At 43.7% G+C, this 24,682-nt stretch overlaps 1 protein-coding gene across 2 annotated transcripts; it reads right to left on the bottom strand.

The window, feature by feature from the left end:
- On the bottom strand, positions 1-22,564 carry LOC106563936 (uncharacterized). 2 transcript variants are annotated; one of them, XM_014129889.2, is made up of 7 exons: positions 22,456-22,564; positions 18,135-18,330; positions 17,281-17,409; positions 12,764-13,101; positions 11,021-11,116; positions 9,141-9,182; positions 1-4,913 (listed from the first exon to the last, which is right to left on the bottom strand). In XM_014129889.2, exons 2-6 carry the CDS (start codon positions 18,321-18,323, stop codon positions 9,149-9,151), a joined length of 786 nt encoding a protein of 261 aa, XP_013985364.2. In that variant the 5' UTR covers positions 18,324-18,330; positions 22,456-22,564; the 3' UTR covers positions 1-4,913; positions 9,141-9,148. The 2 variants fall into 2 exon arrangements, with proteins under 2 accessions (XP_013985364.2, XP_013985365.2); XM_014129890.2 differs by having other exon boundaries at positions 9,141-9,179.
- Between the last annotated feature and the right edge of the window lie 2,118 nt (positions 22,565-24,682).

Here is a 24,682-nt window from a genome sequence, read left to right as displayed (position 1 = left end):
TTTGTTTGTTTGTAGCTTTATTAACTCGATATATATTTTTCTACATTTTTTTGCAAACTGATATGTGACACGTATTAATGCCAAAATAACATGCAAAAACAGGCAAGGCAAACCTGCCCTGAACGACAGGTAGCCATTGCTCTAAACATATTAGTGTTCATAGAATATTAGTGTAACATTTGGTATTTGTCCATCATTGTAAATAAGAATAAGCATTTTTGGAAGGTTTGTGTTATGGGTGTAAAAATGGCACTTTGATGCCGTCTGTCGGGTAAATGTGAATTACTGCAACACAAGTGTAACCCGGGATGTATTGCAATGTGCTGTTACAAGACTGGTGACTCTCGTCTCGTCAGTTTAGTCCCCATGGCGACAGGAGACTCTCAGATATCACTCCTGATATGTAAACATCGATTCATAACATGTATAAAACCACATGGATTCCCAACATCTGAATAACATGTTATCATTAGTCCCCTGACGCCGAAGACTTGAATGTGGATTAAGACAACCCTTCGCACCTCTCTCTGATTCAGGAGGGGGTTTGGGTTAAATTTCAAAGGACACATTTCAGTTGTACAACTGTTTAGGTAACCCCCCTCTTTCCCATTAGAATAACAGTGGCCCTAGACTCTCAGTGAATGTCAGCTTTACCCAGGGACGAAAGTAAGGCGGTATGGTCCGGTAGAGCGAACCTATCACAATTAATACAACATGCCCCAAACAAACTACAGCCTATCACACCATTATGGAACAGTAGTGCACATCAGCCGCATGAACAATTAGGGAAACCGGATGGTGTGTCCTCCGCGTTGTAGTTCGAGGAGAAAATTTACATTTTGTCATGGCGGCGACAGAGGCGCGGAGACCCGAGGACAACAGTGGATACATCAATTCAAACTACAAGTGTACTGCTCCTAATGACGATCACAGGACATCATTTCAATCTCTACGGAGGTGTTTTTGTAACAGATGTATCTTTCCATTCATCAAATTGCGGATGCACTGTTGGGGGTTGGGATGCTGAAATTATTTTGTAAGTGGATGGATGAGCGCGGGTAGCCTACAGGAAGGAGTAGGGATAGCCTACAGGAAGGAGTAGGGATAGCCTACAGGAAGGAGTAGGGATAGCCTACAGGAAGGAGTAGGGATAGCCTACAGGAAGGAGTAGGGATAGCCTACAGGAAGGAGTAGGGATAGCCTACAGGAAGGAGTAGGGATAGCCTACAGGAAGGAGTAGGGATAGCCCACAGGAAGGAGTAGGGATAGCCCACAGGAAGGAGTAGGGATAGCCTACAGGAAGGAGTAGGGATAGCCCACAGGAAGGAGTAGGGATAGCCCACAGGAAGGAGTAGGGATAGCCCACAGGAAGGAGTAGGGATAGCCCACAGGAAGGAGTAGGGTAGCCTACAGGAAGGAGTAGGGATAGCCTACAGGAAGGAGTAGGGATAGCCTACAGGAAGGAGTAGGGATAGCCTACAGGAAGGAGTAGGGATAGCCTACAGGAAGGAGTAGGGGTAGCCTACAGGAAGGAGTAGGGTAGCCTACAGGAAGGAGTAGGGTAGCCTACAGGAAGGAGTAGGGATAGCCTACAGGAAGGAGTAGGGATAGCCTACAGGAAGGAGTAGGGATAGCCTACAGGAAGGAGTAGGGTAGCCTACAGGAAGGAGTAGGGATAGCCTACAGGAAGGAGTAGGGATAGCCCACAGGAAGGAGTAGGAAAAAACAACATAACTGGTTGTGTTTATGCCACGTTAAAAAAAGGCATAGGCATCATGTCCATAAGGCTAGGTAGGGGAAGCTAAGATTTCCCTAAAATAAATTGAATTAAAAATTGCCAAAAGTATACAGCCTAATTAGCTTACTCATGACTATACATAAATGAATAAAATCATTCAAAATAGGCTACTACACCAGAAAGCATGATTGGGCAACAGAGGATCATTAGCTTATTGTAACCTGTGGATTGTTTTAAAAATCGCATAGACTACAGTCGGAAAGGCCCGCAATTTGGGCAGCGGCTGCTGCAATACCAATAGATGACTGTTGAGTTGCGACTGTCAGTGAAAAGCAGAGAGACCCAGCCATGCATAATCGCAATATTTAAAGATACAATCCGGGGGAAAAAAAACTGTTTAGAAAGCAAATGGATATTGCTGTAAAGATATTACGAGAAGGGTCCAATCTGTATTTTTGCTAATCAAAATTGTTAACTTAATCGAACGAACAGTAGCCTGTCTTACCGGCCCCAGCAGAGAACGTCGGCCATGTCCCCACACGGGGTGTTTGCATATTCAGTCTTTATCATCGGATCAGTGACACTTGTGTTTGTTTTTGGACAATAAAACGTCCTCCTCCATTGTATTAGTGTCTCCTGTTTTCATAGGCCAATTATATGGATCAGACATCGGTTTTTGTTGATCTGTTCGTCAGTGGCAGCAGAGTAGGCTACCCTGTCATTTATGCAGTAAAAAAAAAATACATTTAAAAAAAAAAATGTGTGTGTGCTCTTGGCTGAATCCTACCGGTTAAGAAATGTCATCTAGTTTCACCTTAACATCCCATCATGTATAAAACAAACCTGTTACATTATGGAATCTATAAGCATAGAAACGAATCCCATTCTGTTAAAGTATTCACCTTATGATGCCTGTCAACAAGGGAAATCCAATTTGTGAGTTTTCCCTCCTTCAGCTCCTTTTATTAATTAGAATATTGAATATTTGTGATAAATGTAATTTATATTTATCAATGTTTTGCTTGTTTGTGAATGGGCTGGAATAAGGGAAACCATCATGTTGGATCAGGAACTGGGTCAAGTGGGCAGGGCATCATAAGGTGACTAGAATACATAGACATGAACGTACTGTATTGAAACGGTCCCAGGCTGGTAGACAGTAACCAGTATGTACCAATACGCACATGTACTGTTGGCACTTTTCTTAAGTCCCCTATTTCCTCAAATAAGTTGAAATTTGAGAAACTTTTAGTCACCACACCTTATTACATCGTCAACATTGCAGAACCAATTTGATTTTTGTAAACTTTACATTTTCTAAAATTATAATTGTAAACTTAAAAGACAAAATGGCATCGACAAAATTATTGGCACCCCAGAGCTAGTACTTGGGTCGCGCAGCACTATTGACCAAGATAACCGCAGACAAAACATTTATTGTAGCAAAAAAAAAATATGCTTGGTCGTACTTTTTCTACTGTCAATTTGGGGACTCTTCGCTGGGCTCTCCAGAACCTCTGTTTGGGGGTCATTATCCTACTGGACGACCCACAACCTTTAATGGCGACCCAGTTTTTTGGATACTGGGTTGAACATTGGACTCCAAACACCCAGAATCTGCTGATTTCATATCTTGCACGTGTTCCAAGACCTGTATTATTATTAGTATTACTAAAGGCAGCAAAGCAACAGCATTATCAAACCGCCACCATCTTTGATAGTAGGGAGGGTGTTATATTATCTGAATGGTTTGTTTTGGTTGTTGGTAAACACCAGGAAGACCCCCACTGCTGAAGGAGACACCAGAAAGCCTGATTTGGGACCCCCCCCAAACAAGACAAAATAATCATGCAATGAGCAGATTATCAGAGTATTTTCGAGTGCAATGGTTCAACCAAGTGTCCCACCCCACCCCCACAAAAACAGTCTCTGTTGAAGGTTGTGGGTCTTCCAGTAGGACAACAAACCCTAAAACACACCGAAGCACCCTGGAATGGTTCAAGAAGAAAACACTGGACTGTTCTGGCCAGTGAAGGCTGTTCTGGGAAGTGAAGGCTGTTCTGGCCAGTGAAGGCTGTTCTGGCCAGTGAAGGCTGTTCTGGCCAGTGAAGGCTGTTCTGGCAAGTGAAGGCTGTTCTGGGAAGTGAAGGCTGTTCTGGCCAGTGAAGGCTGTTCTGGCCAGTGAAGGCTGTTCTGGCCAGTGAAGGCTGTTCTGGCCAGTGAAGGCTGTTCTGGGAAGTGAAGGCTGTTCTGGCCAGTGAAGGCTGTTCTGGGAAGTGAAGGCTGTTCTGGCCAGTGAAGGCTGTTCTGGCCAGTGAAGGCTGTTCTGGCCAGTGAAGGCTGTTCTGGCCAGTGAAGGCTGTTCTGGCCAGTGAAGGCTGTTCTGGCCAGTGAAGGCTGTTCTGGGAAGTGAAGGCTGTTCTGGGAAGTGAAGGCTGTTCTGGCCAGTGAAGGCTGTTCTGAAGAGTCCAGATCTAAATCACATCCATTACCTTGGGGGGGGGGGAAGAGCTCAGGGCATTGAATAACGAGAACAGTTGTTTTCTGAAGAATGGCAGTGGAATAGTGCAGCTCATTGAGGAAAGAAGAAGCATTTGTTGACAGTCATCTTGACCAAAGACTGAAAACAAGTTCCAGCAACAACAACATTCTGCAATGTTGACTAATAACAAAAAGGTGTGGAGACTCATTTCAAAAATGTCAACTTAGGATGAAGAAATAGGGAATTATTTAAAGAGAAGTTGCAAAGACGCCAATATATTTGGCTGCAACTGTACATATAGAATATGTAAAGATACCTAGTCCTCAGACCAACACACTGTAACAGGAAGGTATGTGTGGCTTGAGGACCGCAAGGTGAACCAGGTTATCCGTGATACAAGTCAGTATTCGACGTCCATCCATGTCTGAGGACGTCGGGAGAAACCAGCCTGAACTTAACCCTAAAATCTAAAAAAATTTGAGTTAAATTCCTAAACTCAATCTTTAAAAAAAAAAAAAATTAGCAATTTGACGTTTTAGAAACATGGATCAACGTCTAAATTCTGACGTGAGACCGAGCAGATAGGAGTGTGAGGCGTCTGACGTCTGTGAAAGAGGAGCAGCTCAGCATCCCGCTGGGGTCCAACCTCCTCCTCACCACCCTCCCTCCATAAAACGCTCTGCTGCACGGGACCTGGAGGGGGTGAGAGGGAAAAGAGAAGGAGAGTCAGTGTGTCTGGTTGATAGCAGCAGTCTGTGTGTCATTTAAACAATGTGAGCCATCCATTCATTCACGTCAGCGTCACATGCCTGTCCACTGGTTACAATGAGAGGCTCTTAGTTATCTGACGTGATGACATGACACTTCACTGCTCTCCGCTGTGGCCGAGTTCCTGACTTCTCCAGGGACGAGTTCTAATTCTCTACCCTTCTAGAAGTGTCTACTTGTTCTTTCCCCAGGAATATGGAGGAACCTCCCTCCAGTAGGGCCGTAAAAACAGTTTACATCTTTTCCTGATTCCGTTTTAGTTTATTTTCTCTACAAATTCTATTTTCTACATTTAGTTTTCCCAGGTTTTCACTCTCAAAAGCACTTTATACATTTTTTTTTTTATAGAAAAACAACAAAACTGGATCCTGTAAGTCCACAATGCTTAAACCACATCAGGAGACCATTTTGGAGGTCTTGGAAACATCTGGATTTTAGGGTGTAGTTAGTGTGCGTGCACCAGCAAGTTGTTTGGTTAGCAATGTTTCTGTAACACTCATCTGATTGCAGAGTTTTGTGAGGGATTTTTTTCCCCCCACCACAGTTTTCAAAACAAAATGGCCACTGGATTGATGAAAATAATCATATCAGCATTTGTAGTTGACATTTAATTTAGTTTTATTTGGGGAAAGGCTTTCCATCTACCAGAAGACTTATCATCATCATCGCTAACAGCTAAGTGGACATTCCTGCGCCTCTTCAGGAAGTTGCAGGAATATGATTAACTTGGACAAATTCATGTATTTTCTACTAAATTCAATAGATTTTTTTGAATATTGTTGAATTCGGTTTTAAAATGTCTGGATTCCATGATTCTGTCCCCGTTCTATTTTATAGGAAACCCTACTCTTTCTTGCACCAATCCAATGTTTTTAGAGTGGGTGTAAACAATCATGCAATTCTGGAGAAGGATTGACAACTCAGAACTCAAGCTTTGTCAAGATAATCTGATAATCTGGGTAGTTATTGTGTGTCTGAGTATCAGTCTTGTTGTTGTGTCTGAATGGGAGCCCACTGGTCTGAGTATCAGTCTGTTGTTGTGTCTGAATGGGAGCCCACTGGTCTGAGTATCAGTCTGTTGTTGTGTCTGAATGGGAGCCCACTGGTCTGAGTATCAGTCTTGTTGTTGTGTCTGAATGGGAGTCCACTGGTCTGAGTATCAGCCTGTTGTTGTGTCTGAATGGGAGCCCACTGGTCTGAGTATCAGTCTTGTTGTTGTTGTTGTGTCTGAATGGGAGCCCACTGGTCTGAGTATCAGTCTGTTGTTGTGTCTGAATGGGAGTCCACTGGTCTGAGTATCAGTCTGTTGTTGTTGTGTCTGAATGGGAGTCCACTGGTCTGAGTATCAGTCTTGTTGTTGTGTCTGAATGGGAGTCCACTGGTCTGAGTATCAGCCTGTTGTTGTTGTGTCTGAATGGGAGCCCACTGGTCTGAGTATCAGTCTTGTTGTTGTGTCTGAATGGGAGTCCACTGGTCTGAGTATCAGCCTGTTGTTGTGTCTGAATGGGAGCCCACTGGTCTGAGTATCAGTCTTGTTGTTGTTGTTGTGTCTGAATGGGAGTCCACTGGTCTGAGTATCAGTCTGTTGTTGTGTCTGAATGGGAGCCCACTGGTCTGAGTATCAGTCTGTTGTTGTGTCTGAATGGGAGCCCACTGGTCTGAGTATCAGTCTGTTGTTGTGTCTGAATGGGAGTCCACTGGTCTGAGTATCAGTCTGTTGTTGTGTCTGAATGGGAGCCCACTGGTCTGAGTATCAGTCTGTTGTTGTGTCTGAATGGGAGCCCACTGGTCTGAGTATCAGCCTGTTGTTGTGTCTGAATGGGAGTCCACTGGTCTGAGTATCAGTCTGTTGTTGTGTCTGAATGGGAGCCCACTGGTCTGAGTATCAGTCTGTTGTTGTGTCTGAATGGGAGCCCACTGGTCTGAGTATCAGCCTGTTGTTGTGTCTGAATGGGAGCCCACTGGTCTGAGTATCAGCCTGTTGTTGTGTCTGAATGGGAGCCCACTGGTCTGAGTATCAGTCTGTTGTTGTTGTGTCTGAATGGGAGTCCACTGGTCTGAGTATCAGCCTGTTGTTGTTGTGTCTGAATGGGAGCCCACTGGTCTGAGTATCAGCCTGTTGTTGTGTCTGAATGGGAGCCCACTGGTCTGAGTATCAGCCTGTTGTTGTGTCTGAATGGGAGCCCACTGGTCTGAGTATCAGCCTGTTGTTGTGTCTGAATGGGAGCCCACTGGTCTGAGTATCAGTCTGTTGTTGTGTCTGAATGGGAGCCCACTGGTCTGAGTATCAGTCTGTTGTTGTGTCTGAATGGGAGTCCACTGGTCTGAGTATCAGTCTTGTTGTTGTTGTTGTGTCTGAATGGGAGCCCACTGGTCTGAGTATCAGTCTTGTTGTTGTTGTTGTGTCTGAATGGGAGCCCACTGGTCTGAGTATCAGTCTTGTTGTTGTGTCTGAATGGGAGCCCACTGGTCTGAGTATCAGTCTGTTGTTGTGTCTGAATGGGAGTCCACTGGTCTGAGTATCAGTCTGTTGTTGTGTCTGAATGGGAGCCCACTGGTCTGAGTATCAGCCTGTTGTTGTGTCTGAATGGGAGTCCACTGGTCTGAGTATCAGCCTGTTGTTGTGTCTGAATGGGAGCCCACTGGTCTGAGTATCAGCCTGTTGTTGTGTCTGAATGGGAGCCCACTGGTCTGAGTATCAGCCTGTTGTTGTGTCTGAATGGGAGCCCACTGGTCTGAGTATCAGCCTGTTGTTGTGTCTGAATGGGAGTCCACTGGTCTGAGTATCAGCCTGTTGTTGTTGTGTCTGAATGGGAGTCCACTGGTCTGAGTATCAGCCTGTTGTTGTTGTGTCTGAATGGGAGCCCACTGGTCTGAGTATCAGCCTGTTGTTGTGTCTGAATGGGAGCCCACTGGTCTGAGTATCAGCCTGTTGTTGTGTCTGAATGGGAGCCCACTGGTCTGAGTATCAGCCTGTTGTTGTGTCTGAATGGGAGCCCACTGGTCTGAGTATCAGTCTGTTGTTGTGTCTGAATGGGAGCCCACTGGTCTGAGTATCAGTCTGTTGTTGTGTCTGAATGGGAGTCCACTGGTCTGAGTATCAGTCTTGTTGTTGTTGTTGTGTCTGAATGGGAGCCCACTGGTCTGAGTATCAGTCTGTTGTTGTGTCTGAATGGGAGTCCACTGGTCTGAGTATCAGTCTGTTGTTGTGTCTGAATGGGAGTCCACTGGTCTGAGTATCAGCCTGTTGTTGTGTCTGAATGGGAGCCCACTGGTCTGAGTATCAGTCTTGTTGTTGTGTCTGAATGGGAGCCCACTGGTCTGAGTATCAGTCTGTTGTTGTGTCTGAATGGGAGTCCACTGGTCTGAGTATCAGCCTGTTGTTGTGTCTGAATGGGAGTCCACTGGTCTGAGTATCAGTCTGTTGTTGTGTCTGAATGGGAGTCCACTGGTCTGAGTATCAGTCTGTTGTTGTGTCTGAATGGGAGTCCACTGGTCTGAGTATCAGTCTGTTGTTGTGTCTGAATGGGAGTCCACTGGTCTGAGTATCAGTCTGTTGTTGTTGTGTCTGAATGGGAGCCCACTGGTCTGAGTATCAGTCTGTTGTTGTTGTGTCTGAATGGGAGCCCACTGGTCTGAGTATCAGCCTGTTGTTGTGTCTGAATGGGAGCCCACTGGTCTGAGTATCAGTCTGTTGTTGTGTCTGAATGGGAGTCCACTGGTCTGAGTATCAGCCTGTTGTTGTTGTGTCTGAATGGGAGCCCACTGGTCTGAGTATCAGCCTGTTGTTGTGTCTGAATGGGAGTCCACTGGTCTGAGTATCAGTCTGTTGTTGTGTCTGAATGGGAGTCCACTGGTCTGAGTATCAGTCTGTTGTTGTGTCTGAATGGGAGCCCACTGGTCTGAGTATCAGCCTGTTGTTGTGTCTGAATGGGAGCCCACTGGTCTGAGTATCAGCCTGTTGTTGTGTCTGAATGAGAGTCCACTGGTCTGAGTATCTTTTAGATGGACAGCACCATGCAATGTCATGCAGCCACCAGGTTCAACTCTCCCAACCAGTCAGCCAGCAGCAGATGGCCCTGCCCAGTACCAGCAGTAGTTCAGTAACAGAGTGTTAGGTGAGACAGTTAGCTAGGATAAACATGTAGTTACCTGCATATTTACTCTGCGATTAGAGAGTAGTTGAAGGTTCTGCTGCAGGAAGAAAAAAAACAAGAGTTAACAGACAGGGCGATACCTTTACAATCCCAGCTGCCCAGTTATCGGATTAAATACAAAGAAATATAACATGCAGAACGGGAGTCCCTATTGAAGTCAATGATACATGTTCTATCCATTCTATTTCTATGCATTTAATCCTATCTGATAGGCGAAATCCAAATAGATAACTGGACCCTGGAAGCAGAGACAGACAGACTCGTAGGTTTTCACCGATAAAGTCTGACTTAGTTGTTGTACCTAATTTCAACATATGATCAAGTCTTAAAATCTGAAACAATTCATTAAAAAAAAATGTGACACTGATAAAGTTGTTTATGTTTATAAAAAAAATCTAATTCTCAGTTCATAACAAAATCTCTACTGAAATTACAAAAATGTTCAGTGTTCATTAGGGATGTACTCATTTCCCTTTTCAAGACAATTAGATACATTGGTTCCGATACGTTTTTACTTTGAAACGGTTTGGTTAGAGAACAAAATCAATACACAAACATTCATTTCCATTCTAAATAAAAAAAAAATTTTTTTTTTTAAAAGGGTGCTACACATAGCATTTTGCTTTGTCATTTCAGAAAACATCCATAATGCATCTGCAGTAATAGTGGAACGATAGTGCTGAAATGCTAAAATGGCTGCCGTGATATTCGCCTTTATTAGTTGAGTGTCAACCCATGTCAATTTGCTATGTTATTGTTATCTATGGAGATGTTGAAAATGGCGTTTTCACTAGAGCAAACAGGTCAGCTACTGTAGACCAGTCATCTGGCTATACCTGCTGAAAACACAACCGATTTCTATTCGGATTGTTCAGGTTCACCATCAGCAATAGTTTTGGTAGTTTTGCTTTAAACAAATCAGTGTATATGTTTATTTTTTTTAGGAAATACAGGGTAAAGTTCATTTCATAACGAGGACAGAAATCCCTTTTGTGAGACGCACTGCATGGCCGAAGCAGAGAAGACCACTCCATAAAAACCTTTTAACTGTAAAAATGGGGTGAAATCAAAAGTTAAACTAGATATTAATTGGCTGTCATAGCGAATTGTTCAGCTCTCGCATTCTGTGAGCTCCTAGAAGTTTCCACTTCACAATAACAGCACTTACAGTTGACCAGAGGCAGCTCTAGCAGGGCAGAAATTTCACTGGCCTGCGTAGTCTCACACACACCCCCTCCTGCCCTAAGCACCCCTCCTTAAACAAGTCCAACTGTAGAGCTGACCCCCCCCCCGTCCTCTCCAACCGCCCCCACATCACCCCCCTTCCAGTCCTCCCTCACTCATCCACATACCACAAGCCCAATTTGAATCTGAGCGGGCGGGAAGGAAAGAGCAGCTGCAGGGTTTTAGGGCAGGCGACCGTTAGACAGGAGCCCCTCCTCAGGGCCCCAGAACAGGAAAACACATATCGGAGCCAGATTTACTTCCTGTTATGGTAGCCAAGGGCTCTGTCCTTCTCCCCAGCCTAACCTCTCACTACACACTCCTCTGTCCTGCTCCCCAGCCTAACCTCTCACTACATACTCCTCTGTCCTGCTCCCCAGCCTAACCTCTCACCACACACTCTGTCCTGCTCCCCAGCCTAACCTCTCACTACATACTCCTCTGTCCTGCTCCCCAGCCTAACCTCACCACACACACACTCCTCTGTCCTGCTCCCCAGCCTAACCTCTCACACACACACTCCTCTGTCCTGCTCCCCAGCCTAACAAAACTACCCCTCATTGCCCTATATAGATGCTAGTGTAAATATAGTGAGTAAAACACTGCGTAACAGATGATCTCTGTATGAACATGTTAAAGTGTTCTCTTCACCGGTCGTCTCTCCCTATGACATCGTCAAAGGCGTGGGACAGACGTTTCAGCTTCCTGAGACCGCTCGACACACTCTCCAGGTCCCGGCCAAACTTCCTGTCAATCACAGGACCAAATCAGAGAGCAGGACACACCAGTCAAATCACACCCACTCCGTTCAAGGCATGGTCAATTCAGTATACATTGTTCGAGAGTGTGGATGTAAAGTACCAGTCAAAAGTTTGGACACTCCTACTCATTCCAGGGTTTCTTTATTTTTGCTATTTTCTACATTGTAGAATAATAGTGGAGACATTAAAACTATGATATAACACATATGGAATCATGTAGTAACCAAATAAAAAAAAAGTGTTAAACAAATCAATATTAGATTCTTCCAAGTAGCCACCCTTTGCCTTGATGACAGCTTTACACACTCTTGGCATTCTCTCAACCAGCTTCATGAGGTAGTCACCTGGAATGCATTGTAATTAACAGGTGTGCCTTGTTAAAAGTTAATTTGTGGAATTTCTTTCCTTAATGCGTTTGAGCCAATCAGTTGTGTTGTGACAAGGTAGAGGTGGTATACAGAAGATAACCCTATTTGGTAAAATACCAAGTCCATATTATGGCAAGAACAGCTCAAATAAGCGAAGAGAAACGACAGTCCATCATTACTTTAAGACATGAAGGTCCATCAATACAGAACATTTCAAGAACTTTGAAAGTTTCTTCAAATGCAGTCGCAAAAAACATCAAGTGCTATGATGAAAAAGGCTCTCATGAGGACCGCCACAGGAAAGGAAGACCCAGAGTTACCTCTGCTGCAGAGGATAAGTTCATTAGAGTTACCAGTCTCAGAAATTGCAGCCCAAATAAATGCTTCAGAGTTCTAGTAACAGACACATCTCAACATCAACTGTTCAGAGGAGACTGCGTGAATCAGGCCTTCATGGTTGAATTGCTGCAAAGAAACCACTGCTAAAGGACACCGATAAGAAGAAGAGACTTGCTTGGGCCAAGAAACACGAGCAATGGACATTAGACTGGTGGAAATTTGTCCTTTGGTCTGGAGTCCAAATTAGAGATTTTTGGTTCCAACCGCCGTGTCTTTGTGAGACAAGGTGTGGGTCAACGGACGATCTCTGCATGTGTGGTTCCCACCGTGAAGCATGGAGGAGGAGGAGGTGTTATGGTGTGGGGGTGCTTTGCTGGTGACACTGTTGGTGATATATTTAGAATTCAAGGCACACTTAAGCAGCATGGCTACCACAGCATTCTGCAGCGATACGCCATCCCATCTGGTTTGGGCTTAGTGGAACTATCATTTGTTTTTCAACAGGACAATGACCCAACACACCTCATGAAGCTGGTTGAGAGAATGCCAAGAGTGTGCAAAGCTGTCATCAAGGCAAAGGGTGGCTACTATGAAGAATCTAAAATATATTTTGATTTGTTCAACACTTTTTTGGTTACTACATGATTCCATAATGTGTTATTTCATAGTTTTGATGTCTTCACTATTATTCTACAATGTAGAAAATAGTAAAAAAAAATAAAGAAACCCTGGAATGAATAAGTGTGTCAAAACGTTTGACTGGTACTGTATGTGTGTACATATTGGGGTGTGTGTGTGTGTGTGTGTGTGTGTGTGTACGTATGGGAATGTGTGCGTGTCGCTCGTACGTGTGTGTGTGTGTGTGTGTGTGTGTACGTATGGGAATGTGTGCGCGTGCGTGCGTGTGTGTGCGTGTGTGTCCTCACCGCTTGAGGCTCTGAGGAGATGCGAAGGGGCTTCGTAGTGCAGCCATCCGAACCAGCTGCCTCCTCCCTCCCACGTTCTTCACCCCCGTCACCTCAGGACTTCGCCCTGGGGTTCTCCTCCTCCCGCGGCCCGAGGCAGGGGTGCGTTTGGGCGCGGTGGCTCTGGGGGTGCGTCTGGGGGTTGTTGTGGCTACGAGTGTGGTGGAACGGACGGGGGTGCGCCTAGGTGTACGGGAGGTAACCCCCTCGTTGTTCTCTACCCCCTCACACACCTGGCCAGGTGTCGCCACCAAACACTCCTCTTGATCCTGTACCACTGCTCTGTTCCTCTGAAGCCTCTGAGAAAAGAGAGAGAAGAGATCACAAGCAGAAGTTTTCAGCATGTTTTTGTTTTTAGAAAAAGATAGATTTAGAGAGTTGGATAAACTTGGATTTTGTTTTTATTGGGCAACCACAAACAGTTTCAGCTGGACTTTCACAGAATCAAAAAGAGGGAGCGCAGCAGAAGAAACTCTTGGTTAAGACTAATGTCCTCTAAGCTGCGAGTGGGTGTGCAGTAACCCGAGACTGCCTTGCAGCTCCCAGGGACAGATGAAATATCAGTCCAAAAAGAGAAGCACAGATTTAACTTCATTTCAACTTTCTAGAGTTTTCCCTGTTACGGTGTAAATTGTGATCGAATCAACGAAATATTAGCCACTTTCAATGCAACACGCCGAAACAAAACAAACTATGCAAGAGATTTTGTTGTAGGCAGAACACATCGGAGTAGGATTCTATTGCATGCTCTACACAGACCGGTGCAGCATAACCAATCAGAGCTGCAGTAGGCCTATATGCAAATAGACCCTTGCCATATATGGATCTTTGCCATTCACTTTGAACTGGACTGTGTTTACAACATGAGCGGTCGTGAGTAGATACGCTTGGTTTGAGATCAAAGCGAGAGCTGTATGAAGCCGCCTGTGTACATTTGTTCATATTATTTGATAGTTAGTGAGTTATTAGCCCAGTTAAAAGATTAGTCAGCAATAGGGGAGGGATTGCTTCCTACAAGAGCACAAAACATAATTGAAAAGACTGTCAGGTAAAGAGATTTATTTTTGTCTTAAAGGGGCAGTGTTGTATTTTTAGACAGGCTAGAATAAGCAAAGTAGCCCTTAGACAGAGGGTAGCATCATTTGTCTGTTTCTCTTTACAAAATAAAATGCATTATTCCCATACCATTATTAAAGTGATTTCTTTCATCAAACAACACATTTTCAGTCACCTCCTTGTTTGAAGGACAGATGGATAAACAGGTTAACCTGTTTGGGATAGGGGGCAGTATTTTCACAGCCGGATAAAAAAATGTACCCGATTTAATCTGGTTACTACTCCTGCCCAGAAACTAGAATATGCATATAATTATTAGATTTGGATAGAAACTTTAGAGTGTTTTCTAAAACTGTTTGAATGGTGTCTGAGTATAACATAACTCATATGGCAGGCCAAAACCTGAGAAGATTCCATACAGGAAGTGCCCTGTCTGACAATTTGTTCTCCTTCTGTGGCATCTCTATCAAAAATACAGCATCTGCTGTAACGTGACATTTTCTAAGGCTTCCATTGGCTCTCAGAAGGCGCCAGAAAGTGGAATGACGTCTCTGCAGTCTCTGGGCGAAAAACAGCAGGAGTTTGTGAGTGGTCAGGCAGGGAACAATGACACTGGAGATGCGCGTCCACGAGACGACTCCATGTTTTTCTTTCAGTCTTTGAATGAATACAACGTCGCATGCAAGTTCTGAACATCACATGCTAATGTAAAAAGCTGGTTTTTGATATAAATATGAACTTCATTGAACAAAACATGCATGTATTGTATAACAATGTCCTAGGAGTGTCATCTGATGAAGATCATCAAAGGTTAGTGCTGCATTTAGCTGTGGTTTTGGTTTTTGTGACATATATGCTTGCTTTGAAAATGGCTGTGTGATTATTTTTGGCAGGGTACTCTCCTGACATAATCTAATGTTTTGCTTTCGCTGTAAAGCCTTTTTGAAATCGGACAATGTGGGTTAGATTAACGAGAGTCTTGTCTTTAAAATGGTGTAAAATAGTCATATGTTTGAGGAATTGAAGTTAATACATTTGAGGTATTTATATTTCGCACCACGCTCTACCACTGGATATTGGTGAGGCGTTCCGCTAGCAGAACATCTGTCCCTAACAGGTTAATGTCGAGCTCTGCATGCTTTCTTCAAGTCTCATGGAATGTAGGTCTACATTGAACACCACACATTGGCTGCTACTGTAGGCTGAATGATAGAACAGCTATTTCCACGTTAAAATGTTACAGGATGCATTTTCTCCATTGTTTTTGAGGGTAGGCCACTCTGGTAGTCCGACATTATGATCAAATAGCCACAGTAGCCTACTTGGCCACTTAAAACCGTAACTTAAAGCAAGGTACAGCCTCGGTGTTCACAGTAATCGCTCGCTGGAATTTTTACAACATTCAAATTTGCACTCAGCAGAACTGAAATTTGCTTTCATGGTAAAAAAAATAAATATATGTTTTCAGGGAACATTGGTGAAGACTCCCCCCACCCTGAGTGAATCAGATCTCTTCCTTAAACAACTCCAAGCAGAATGTCAACCCCCCCCAGCACAGAACACTACTCCCTCACTGAAAATGAAGGATAAAAATCACCCAGATAGAGGCAGCTGGAGCAGCAGGTGAAAAAAACCCACTCCAGTCAGGCACAGACCCAGACAACAGCCCAGCACTACAGCACCCCTTCAAAAAAAAATCAGACCTGGAGGGGGGGAGAGACATGTCTGCACTCTGGACACTAAAACAATACACTAAGAAGAAGAAATAAGGACCAGCATGACAGAAAACAGATCATTGAAGAATCAAAATCACTTCTGGGAAAATTAGAAAACACTAAAACACCATCTATCCAACATGGAGATGTATGGATCAACCACCTCTCCAACCCTGTCGGCCGCATTAGAAAGAACCGAGAGCAAAAACATATACATGACAATTTACAACAAAAATAAAAAGTAGAATGAACTATTAAAGAACCCAATTACAGTGAATCAGCTACAGGACAAAATACAAACCCTGTGGTAGTGATCGTATATATACACAAAAATGGTGTTCCAAAAAGGTCCAGTAGCCAAGACAACAAATTCTATCTAGACACTGTTGCCTTAGAACACACAACAAACTATACAAAACATACCTCGGCCTAAACATCAGCGCCACAGGTAACTTCCACAAAGCTGTGAACGATCTGAGAGACAAGGCAAGGAGGGCCTTCTACGCCATCAAAAGGAACATAAAACTCAACATCCTAATTAGGATCTGGCTAAAAATACTTCAAATCAGTTAAAGAACACATTGCGCTCTATGGTTGTGAGGTCTGAGACAAAACACCCAATTGAGACTGCATGCAGAACGCAAAACCCCAAACAAGACATGCCGAGCAGAATTAAGACCCGCTAGTCATCAACATCCAGAAAAGAGAAGTGATGCCCCCACATTCCACTACAAATCCCTCACCTACAGAGAGATGAACCTGGAGAAGAGTACTCTCAACCAGCTGGTGCTGGGGCTCTGTTGAGAAACACAAACACACCCCACAGAGCCCCAGGACAGAAACACATTTAGACCCAATCACATTATGAGAAAGTAAAACTATTTGACACGCTGGAAAGAAATCAACCCCCCCCCCCCCCAAAAACACACAAAATTGGAATGCTACCTGGACCTAAACAGAGAGAACACAGCACCACTGTGACTGACCCCAAGTTAAGAAAATCCTTGACTATGTACTGACTCAGTGAGCATAGCCCGTCTTCGAGAGCCAGGTCCGCTTACAGTGCATTCTGAAAGTATTCAGACCCCTTTGTTACGTTACAAAATTGATTAAATTGTTCCCCCCCAACCGGTCAAAATTATGATGTCATTTGAAAGTTTGGCACACACAAAAAAAAAAAAAAAAAAAAAAAAAAAAAAAGTTAAATATTGCATTTTCTCCCCGGTCCCTAAACATCATTACTCCTCTAAAGAAGCAGAGATGACAGAACTTTATTGATGTCAACTGGAAGCATTCATTCTATTGATTTATGAAATTGTGGTGAGCAAAAGGTTTATTGAGTCTTTTAGGGCAAACATATAATGACTGAAGAGAAGCTACATGTATCTGATTAGGAGACAAGTTGACTAACAAAGTCTACTAAAATGTCAGAAATTATAAGCAGAAACATATCTAAAAATCAGGTTAAAAAAAATTATATATATATATATATATATATAAAAAAATCCTGTACTCCCTGTCCAAAAATGGTTCCGCCGGCTCTGACTGTAGCCTACAGAGCATTTTCTATATTAGCAGGTTGGGGTCAGATGCAGGCTTCAGATTTTTTTTACATTATCAAGGCAGGAGGTTGCGGATGGGTTATTAGCAATTGCGGTGCAGGTTAATGAGAAAGCAAGAGGCATCACTACGGTCAGTGTCTCCTACCTGATACACTCCCCCGATGTGGCTGCGCGCGCAGCGTGTGAGCTGGCAGACAGCGCTGCTCTTCTGATTGGCCTGCAGACTCTCCCAGGTGGGGTCAGGGGTCAGCTCAGGGTCTGGCAGGGAGTTTGTCTGGAGGAAAAACGCACCACTTTACTGGGCCATTATCTTAGCGGCCACACACACAGTGTATAAAACATTAAGAACACCTGCTCTTTCCATGAACATACCAACCAGGTGAAGGCCATGATCCCTTGTTGATGTCACTTGTTAAATACACTTCAAAAAATCTGTGTAGATGAAGGGGGAGGAGACAAGGCAAAGAAGCCTTGAGTTATGGATTGTGTATGTGTTTCATTCAGAGGGTGAATGGGGCAAGACAAAAGACTTCAGTGCCTTTGAAGGGGGGGGGTATGGTAGTAGGTGTCAAGCGCACCGGTTTGTGTCAAGAACTACAACGCTGCTGGGTTTATCGCAACAGTTTTCTGTGTGGATCAAGATTGGTCCACTACCCAAAAGACATCCAGCCAACTTGACACGACTGAGGGAAGCATTGGAGTCAACATAGACCAGCATCCTTGTGGAAACGCTTTAGAGTCCATGCCCTGACAAACTGAGGCTGTTCTGAGGGCAACGCAACATTAGGAAGGTATTCTTAATGTTTTGTAAACTCAGTGTACACAGAGACTCTGGAAAGAGAGCAGTTGTAAGAGTTAGTTGCTTTGCTTAAGGGCCCAATGGCAGGAGATGTTATCTAAGATGAGGTCTTTCTGTGTATCCCAAATGACTCTGGTCAAAAGTAGTGAACTATATTAGGTAGCCATTGGGGCCGTGTGCAGCTTGATTCAGCCTCTTACCTGTACGGAACGCAGCGGAAGCCTCTTCTTCAGAGACATGCGGAGGGAGTTGAGAGAGGAAGAGGAGCGTAGCTTCCTGAAGCGGTCGGGAGGAGGGGCCTCAGGGGAGCTGGACTCGCCCCCGTCCGACTCCTCCAGAACACTGTGAGCCCTCCACACCGCCACGCCACTCATCACCGACGACGACATGCTGAAGCTGACCAATCAGGGAGGAAAGAGATCAGGACTGTGTTCAGCAGTATACGCACACGCACAACATTGTAGAGCGTTCAGATAGAAATGTAGAACAAAAAAACAACTCGCCTCGAAATGTAAAAAATAAGCACATAATAAAACTGGTGCCCGTCTTTCCATTGTGGGATGAAGTTCTGCACAACAGATTGCACGGTAATGACTGAGGTCACTTAACACGTCTGGGGGGGAAAAAACGGTGGTTTTGGAGTGAACTCGAAAGCACCGTTTGGGAAACATTCAGCTGATGGTATTTTAGAGTCTCAACTGAAATGAGCGCGACATCAAAACTATGAAATAACATATGGAACCATGTAGTAACCAAAATAATAGATATATAGTTTTGATGTCGCGCTCATTTCAAGTAGTCACCTGTAATATATATATATATATTTTTTTTTTTTTAAGTGTTAAACAAAGCCAAATATATTTTTGATTTTTCAAAGTAGCCAGCCTTTGCCTTAATGATAGCTTTGCACACTCTTGGCATTCTCTCAACCAGCTTCATGAGGTAGTCACCTGGAATGCATTGTAATTAACAGGTGTGCCTTGTTAAGTTCATTTGTGGATTATTTTCTTCTTCTTAATGCGTTTGAGCCAATCAATTGGTTTTGTGACAAGGTAGGGTTGGTATACAGAAGATAGTCCTATTTGGTAAAAGATCAAGTCCATATTATGGCAAGAACAGCTCAAATAGGCAAAGAGAAACGAACAGTCCATCATTACTTTAAGACATGAAGGTCAGTTAAGTGCAGTTGCCCCTCATTACAAAAGATGATTAAGTTGTTGGCTCTTCTTACTATCCAATCTTGACTGTATGGAGAAACTTACAAAATTACAGTAGGACTACGGTATGCAGGTAGCCTAGTGGTTAGAGTGGAGGGGAGGCAGGTAGCCTAGTGGTTAGAGTGTAGGGGCGGCAGGTAGCCTAGTGGTTAGAGTGGAGGGGGCGGCAGGTAGCCTAGTGGTTAGAGTGGAGGGGAGGCAGGTAGTCTAGTGGTTAGAGTGGAGGGGCGGCAGGTAGCCTAGTGGTTAGAGTGGAGGGGCGGCAGGTAGCCTAGTGGTTAGAGTGGAGGGGCGGCAGGTAGCCTAGTGGTTAGAGTGGAGGGGCGGCAGGTAGCCTAGTGGTTAGAGTGGAGGGGAGGCAGGTAGCCTAGTGGTTAGAGTGGAGGGGCGGCAGGTAGCCTAGTGGTTAGAGTGGAGGGGCGGCAGGTAGCCTAGTGGTTAGAGTGGAGGGGAGGCAGGTAGCCTAGTGGTTAGAGTGGAGGGGCGGCAGGTAGCCTAGTGGTTAGAGTGGAGGGGCGGCAGGTAGCCTAGTGGTTAGAGTGGAGGGGCGGCAGGTAGCCTAGTGGTTAGAGTGGAGGGGCGGCAGGTAGCCTAGTGGTTAGAGTGGAGGGGCGGCAGGTAGCCTAGTGGTTAGAGTGGAGGGGCGGCAGGTAGCCTAGTGGTTAGAGTGGAGGGGCGGCAGGTAGCCTAGTGGTTAGAGTGGAGGGGCGGCAGGTAGCCTGGTTAGAGTGGAGGGGCGGCAGGTAGCCTAGTGGTTAGAGTGGAGGGGCGGCAGGTAGCCTAGTGGTTAGAGTGGAGGGGCGGCAGGTAGCCTAGTGGTTAGAGTGGAGGGGAGGCAGGTAGCCTAGTGGTTAGAGTGGAGGGGCGGCAGGTAGCCTAGTGGTTAGAGTGGAGGGGAGGCAGGTAGCCCAGTGGTTAGAGTGGAGTGGAGGGGCGGCAGGAAGCCTAGTGGTTAGAGTGGAGTGGAGGGGCGGCAGGTAGCCTAGTGGTTAGAGTGGAGGGGCGGCAGGTAGCCTAGTGGTTAGAGTGGAGGGGGGGCAGGTAGCCTAGTGGTTAGAGCGGAGGGGCGGCAGGTAGCCTAGTGGTTAGAGTGGAGGGGCGGCAGGTAGTTCCCTTTCGATAACCACTCGGCATTAATGGAAGAAATGTAATGTTCTGATCCAGTGGAAACGTAAAATACCTGATTACTTCTTATCCCTTTTGCACAAATAGCCTACAGCTGTGTCTGTCCCAAGCTCACTGGCTTGGGACACTGAGGGTCCAGAATATTTTATTAAATGTTTCAAGTTTGTTGCATAAAGGCCCTGAATAGCCAATGTGACTTATAGGATATTTATTTTCATCAGGGTATTTTTCTACCTGCAGGATGCAATGTTTTGTGTTGGTTTTATGTAGGCCATTTTTACATAGTTGGAAATATAAAAGTTACTTTTAGATTTGAATAATTATTATTTAGATAGAATGTAGATTAACCACAGACAATGATTGAGATACAAAGACTTTTATAAATTAAAACTGTTCCAGGAAAATACACACACACACACACACACACACACACACACACACACACACACACACACACACACACACACTAAACTCAGTCACTACGCGCGAACTTTGCTGGTGTTTCTGATTAATAAACAATGCCATGCTGGTGGGTGGTACCATTCAAATAAAACCCATCCCTGAAAACGAAACTTTGGCTAAAAAAAATATTTTCCAAATCCACTTTGTTCCAGCTGAAAGAGGACGAGCAGAGTTTACGAATGTTGCACAATGATGTCAGTCAACATGTAATCGTTCAGGTCAAAGTATGATAGATTTGGACTTGAAGAGTTAACCGAACTGTCCGCTTATTGCCAATGAGGGAGTTCGATTCATCTCGCCCGGGTGTCCATGTAGGTGTGACTACATTAGTTTGGGAATTTGGCTGACTCCAGGGAACGAGCCAGGTGCCCGGTTCAAAGCCCACAGAGATGTCGGCTCGTGCTGTAGGAGCATGTGGAGTAATGAGTAGGATTCTGTGTTTTCACATGCAAATCTGTATCCCCAAGGAAAACGAGTTAAAAAAATAATTTTTTGGAACATTTTATGGAAAATATATGTATTTTTCTGGACGATGCACCATGTTGCCTTGTTGACAAAATGACTGAGCGGCACAGATTACTGTTACACTTCAGTAAGTGGCTTTTCCCTCCCAGCTTTCGCCCGGTGACGTAACAATGGAAAGACTACAAAGTTGCCTGCCATGGTGTCAGATCGTAACATGTGAATTCAAATACATTTCTACCTGACCAAATTACTGTCCTGCAAAAAAAATTAAAATAAAACGCACTGCAAAAATGTGTGAGGCAGAAAAAGTCTCTCCTCACTTCCTATTGTTCCCCTGCAGTGAGGGATTACAGTAGTAGCAGTATGCAACCCGGGGAGCCAAATAAACGGCTCGTTCACCGATGCGATTCGGTTACTGAAATTCGCCCCCCCCCAGTATCTGGTGGAGCCATACCTTATTTAAGCGTTTTGTCTCTGAAAAGAGTCAACTCATTCTTGCTTAGTTTACAATTCGTCATGCCGTTCACAGCCGCCCGGTTATGCTGCCTTTTGTCGGCTTGACCCAACAATATATTACAGTACCCAGTTAGCTAACGTTACAATATATTACAGTACCCAGTTAGCTAACGTTACAATATATTACAGTACCCAGTTAGCTAACGTTACACAATATATTACAGTACCCAGTTAGCTAACGTTACTATATATTACAGTACCCAGTTAGCTAACGTTACAATATATTACAGTACCCAGTTAGCTAACGTTACTATATATTACAGTACCCAGTTAGCTAACGTTACTATATATTACAGTACCCAGTTAGCTAACGTTACCTATTGTAGTAATTTGACATACTAGTTAACATCCCAATAACCATATAAACAAAATGTAGCCATCTTACGTTAACTAGCTAGATACTTTGTTCTACTTTTGAATTCGCTAACCTTGTTCTTAACTGACTTTCCTAGTTCAATAAAAATATATATATATATATATATATATATATATATATATATATATATATATATATATATATATATAAATAGCAGCTTCGGATTAGCTAGTTAGCAAGCAGACAAAGTTAACATTATTAGCTAGCTAACGTAAACTATCTGAGTGCATGCTTTAAAAAAAAAACGTTTTTATTTTTTACAGCTAAATCGTCCATTGAAAGAGGTGAATAGGCTAACTTTCGCTGTAAAACTAATTTATTATTACACAATGAAGTACTTTTATATTCGCTAATATCTACCTTGTAAAGTTGGTTGTTGCCTCTCCGTGTCTCCTGAAGAAACCTCTTAACAACAGTTGTCAACGGGAACTTCGTCTTTATGCGTTTGAATTTGGCGGTGGACCGCGACCACGCCCCACCTCGGACCGGCAGACCCTCAGCGCTATCTGATTGGTCGACGCTGTTCCGACTGTTACAAACTTCCCCCGAATTATTCATTCCATTCCATTTTCAGTTCCTAGCTAATTCGTTTTAGTTCCTACTCTAGTGATATCTGGTTTATTTGAAGAAAAAAAAGACTGGCGGATAATGTGACTTTACCACAGTGATGGCTGGCTCGGATGGGAATCTTTACCATTCTGCCTTTGCCTATACAGTCCTTTTATGACTGTGAATAACTTTGGGATAAAAGTTCAGACTTGTGGTTGTGGATTGGAACCAAACCCTGTTCTTTCGCACAAGTGAACTGATTCCGTGTGCGCTCCAGCGGACACAGACAATAGAATAGTTGTAGTAGGCCCGGCCTGTGCTGGAGAAATTATAATAACGGATACAATTATTCAGTTGACTAAGTATCCACTGACTGTATTCATTGTATCTATTAACGAAATGTACTGATAATAGGGTGACAGTGTAAGAACTATAGTTTTCTTCAGTGTTTCCCTATGGATACTAATTAGGGGAGCATAGGCAGAAAAGTGTAAAAGTATCCTTGTACATATTTCGGAGAGGTGTAAAGAAAAGAGCAGATGCGCAGAGCTGTCTTACCAGGAATAACAATAACACTAGTGATGGGAAATCACGGCTTTCCGAACCCTTTGGCTTTCACCAAATTGTTTCCCGAAAAACGGTTATCTTTTAACATACCATTTTAACACAGGGCGCATTCGGGACATCTGCTGGTCAGGGATAAATATCAGCATGTTTGATGTTTATATAGACTTTCCCCCCCATTGCATCCGTCAACATTTCCTGGCGCAGTGGACATGTGTCAGTTGATAAAATCCTCCTTACCCATTTTGCCTCCAGGTTCACTATTTATTTAAAAAATCCGTGGTATTATTATGCTGAAGACAAAATATTGTAATAGGCTACACTAAATAAAACGATTTATTTGAACAACAATGGGGAAATATTGTGGTTTCACAGATTTTTTGGTTGTTGGTTTTGTTGTTGCCAGGATTCAATATTGTGCCAATGCCAGTGTTTGGCATCCCCTGACCCTACCTACAGAGCTACCGTTCAGGTGCTATAAACCCGGAACAAATCTAACTAAATTGGTAATTAAGGTGTCCAGCAGAGGTCGGTGTGTGAAAGCAGATTTGCATCGAAGGAAGCCACAGGTACAACAGCGAAATCAATGGGATCTCTCATTTTGCAACACGAAACAAAGCGCGTGAAACACGTCATAATGCTACCTTAATTCTATGATCGGTACCTTATGTCAAACCAGTAGTGCTTTGAAAACTGCATTGGAGCTCCAGTATCAATTGTCCCATCACTAACTACAACTTTAGTTGAGGTTTTACACCTGAAGGTTCCATGCATTCGATTGACTGTTTGGTATCATTTTTTTATTTTTTTTTAGCACCATGCTACCTTGGTGGTATGGTTGAGTGTAATAACTAAGTTGGCAGTGGTGTAAAGTACTTAAGTAAAAATACTTGAAAGGACTACTTAAGTAGTTTTTTGGGGTATCTGTACTTAGTTCACTTTCTTTTATATTTTTTACAACGTTTACTTCACTACATTCCTAAAGAAAATGTTGTACTTTTTACTCCATACATTTTCCCTGACACCCAAAAGTACATTTTGAGTGCTTAGCAGGACAGGAAAATTGTCTAATTCACACACTTATCAAAATAACATCCCTGGTCAAGCCTACTGCCTCTGTTCTGGCGGACTCACTAGACACAGGCTTCATTTGTAATTTTTTTCTGAGTGTTGGAGCATGCCCCTGGCTATCTGTAAATAAAACAAATTAAAAAACTAGTAAATGATGCTGTCTGGTTTGCTTAATTTAAGGAATTTGAAAATATTTATACTTTTACTTTTGAGACTTAAGTATATTTAAAACCAAATACTTTTAGACTTTTACTGAAGTAATATTTTACTGGCTGACTTTCACTTTTACTTGAGTAATTTTCTATTAAGGTATCTATACTTTTACTCAAGTATGAAAATTGGGTACTTTTCCACCACTGGAAGTTGGTTCCAGTTTGTGTAATGTGTTTGGAGAGGCTTTGGG

Source organism: Salmo salar, chromosome ssa11 (genome assembly GCF_905237065.1).
Source record: "Salmo salar chromosome ssa11, Ssal_v3.1, whole genome shotgun sequence".
NCBI lineage: Eukaryota > Metazoa > Chordata > Actinopteri > Salmoniformes > Salmonidae > Salmo > Salmo salar.
This window is presented reverse-complemented; position numbering and strand designations above follow the sequence as displayed.

Bases quoted from the DNA above. Each gene is read 5' to 3' on its own strand.
- LOC106563936 (XM_014129889.2), bottom strand. From the start codon at position 18,323: ATGTCGTCGTCGGTGATGAGTGGCGTGGCGGTGTGGAGGGCTCACAGT. The intron at 11,117-12,763 runs GTGAGGACACAC...TGTGATTGACAG, and splicing joins TCTCCTCAGAGCCTCAAGCG to GAAGTTTGGCCGGGACCTGG. The intron at 9,183-11,020 runs GTGAAGAGAACA...TTCTTCCTGCAG, and splicing joins GTCATAGGGAGAGACGACCG to CAGAACCTTCAACTACTCTC.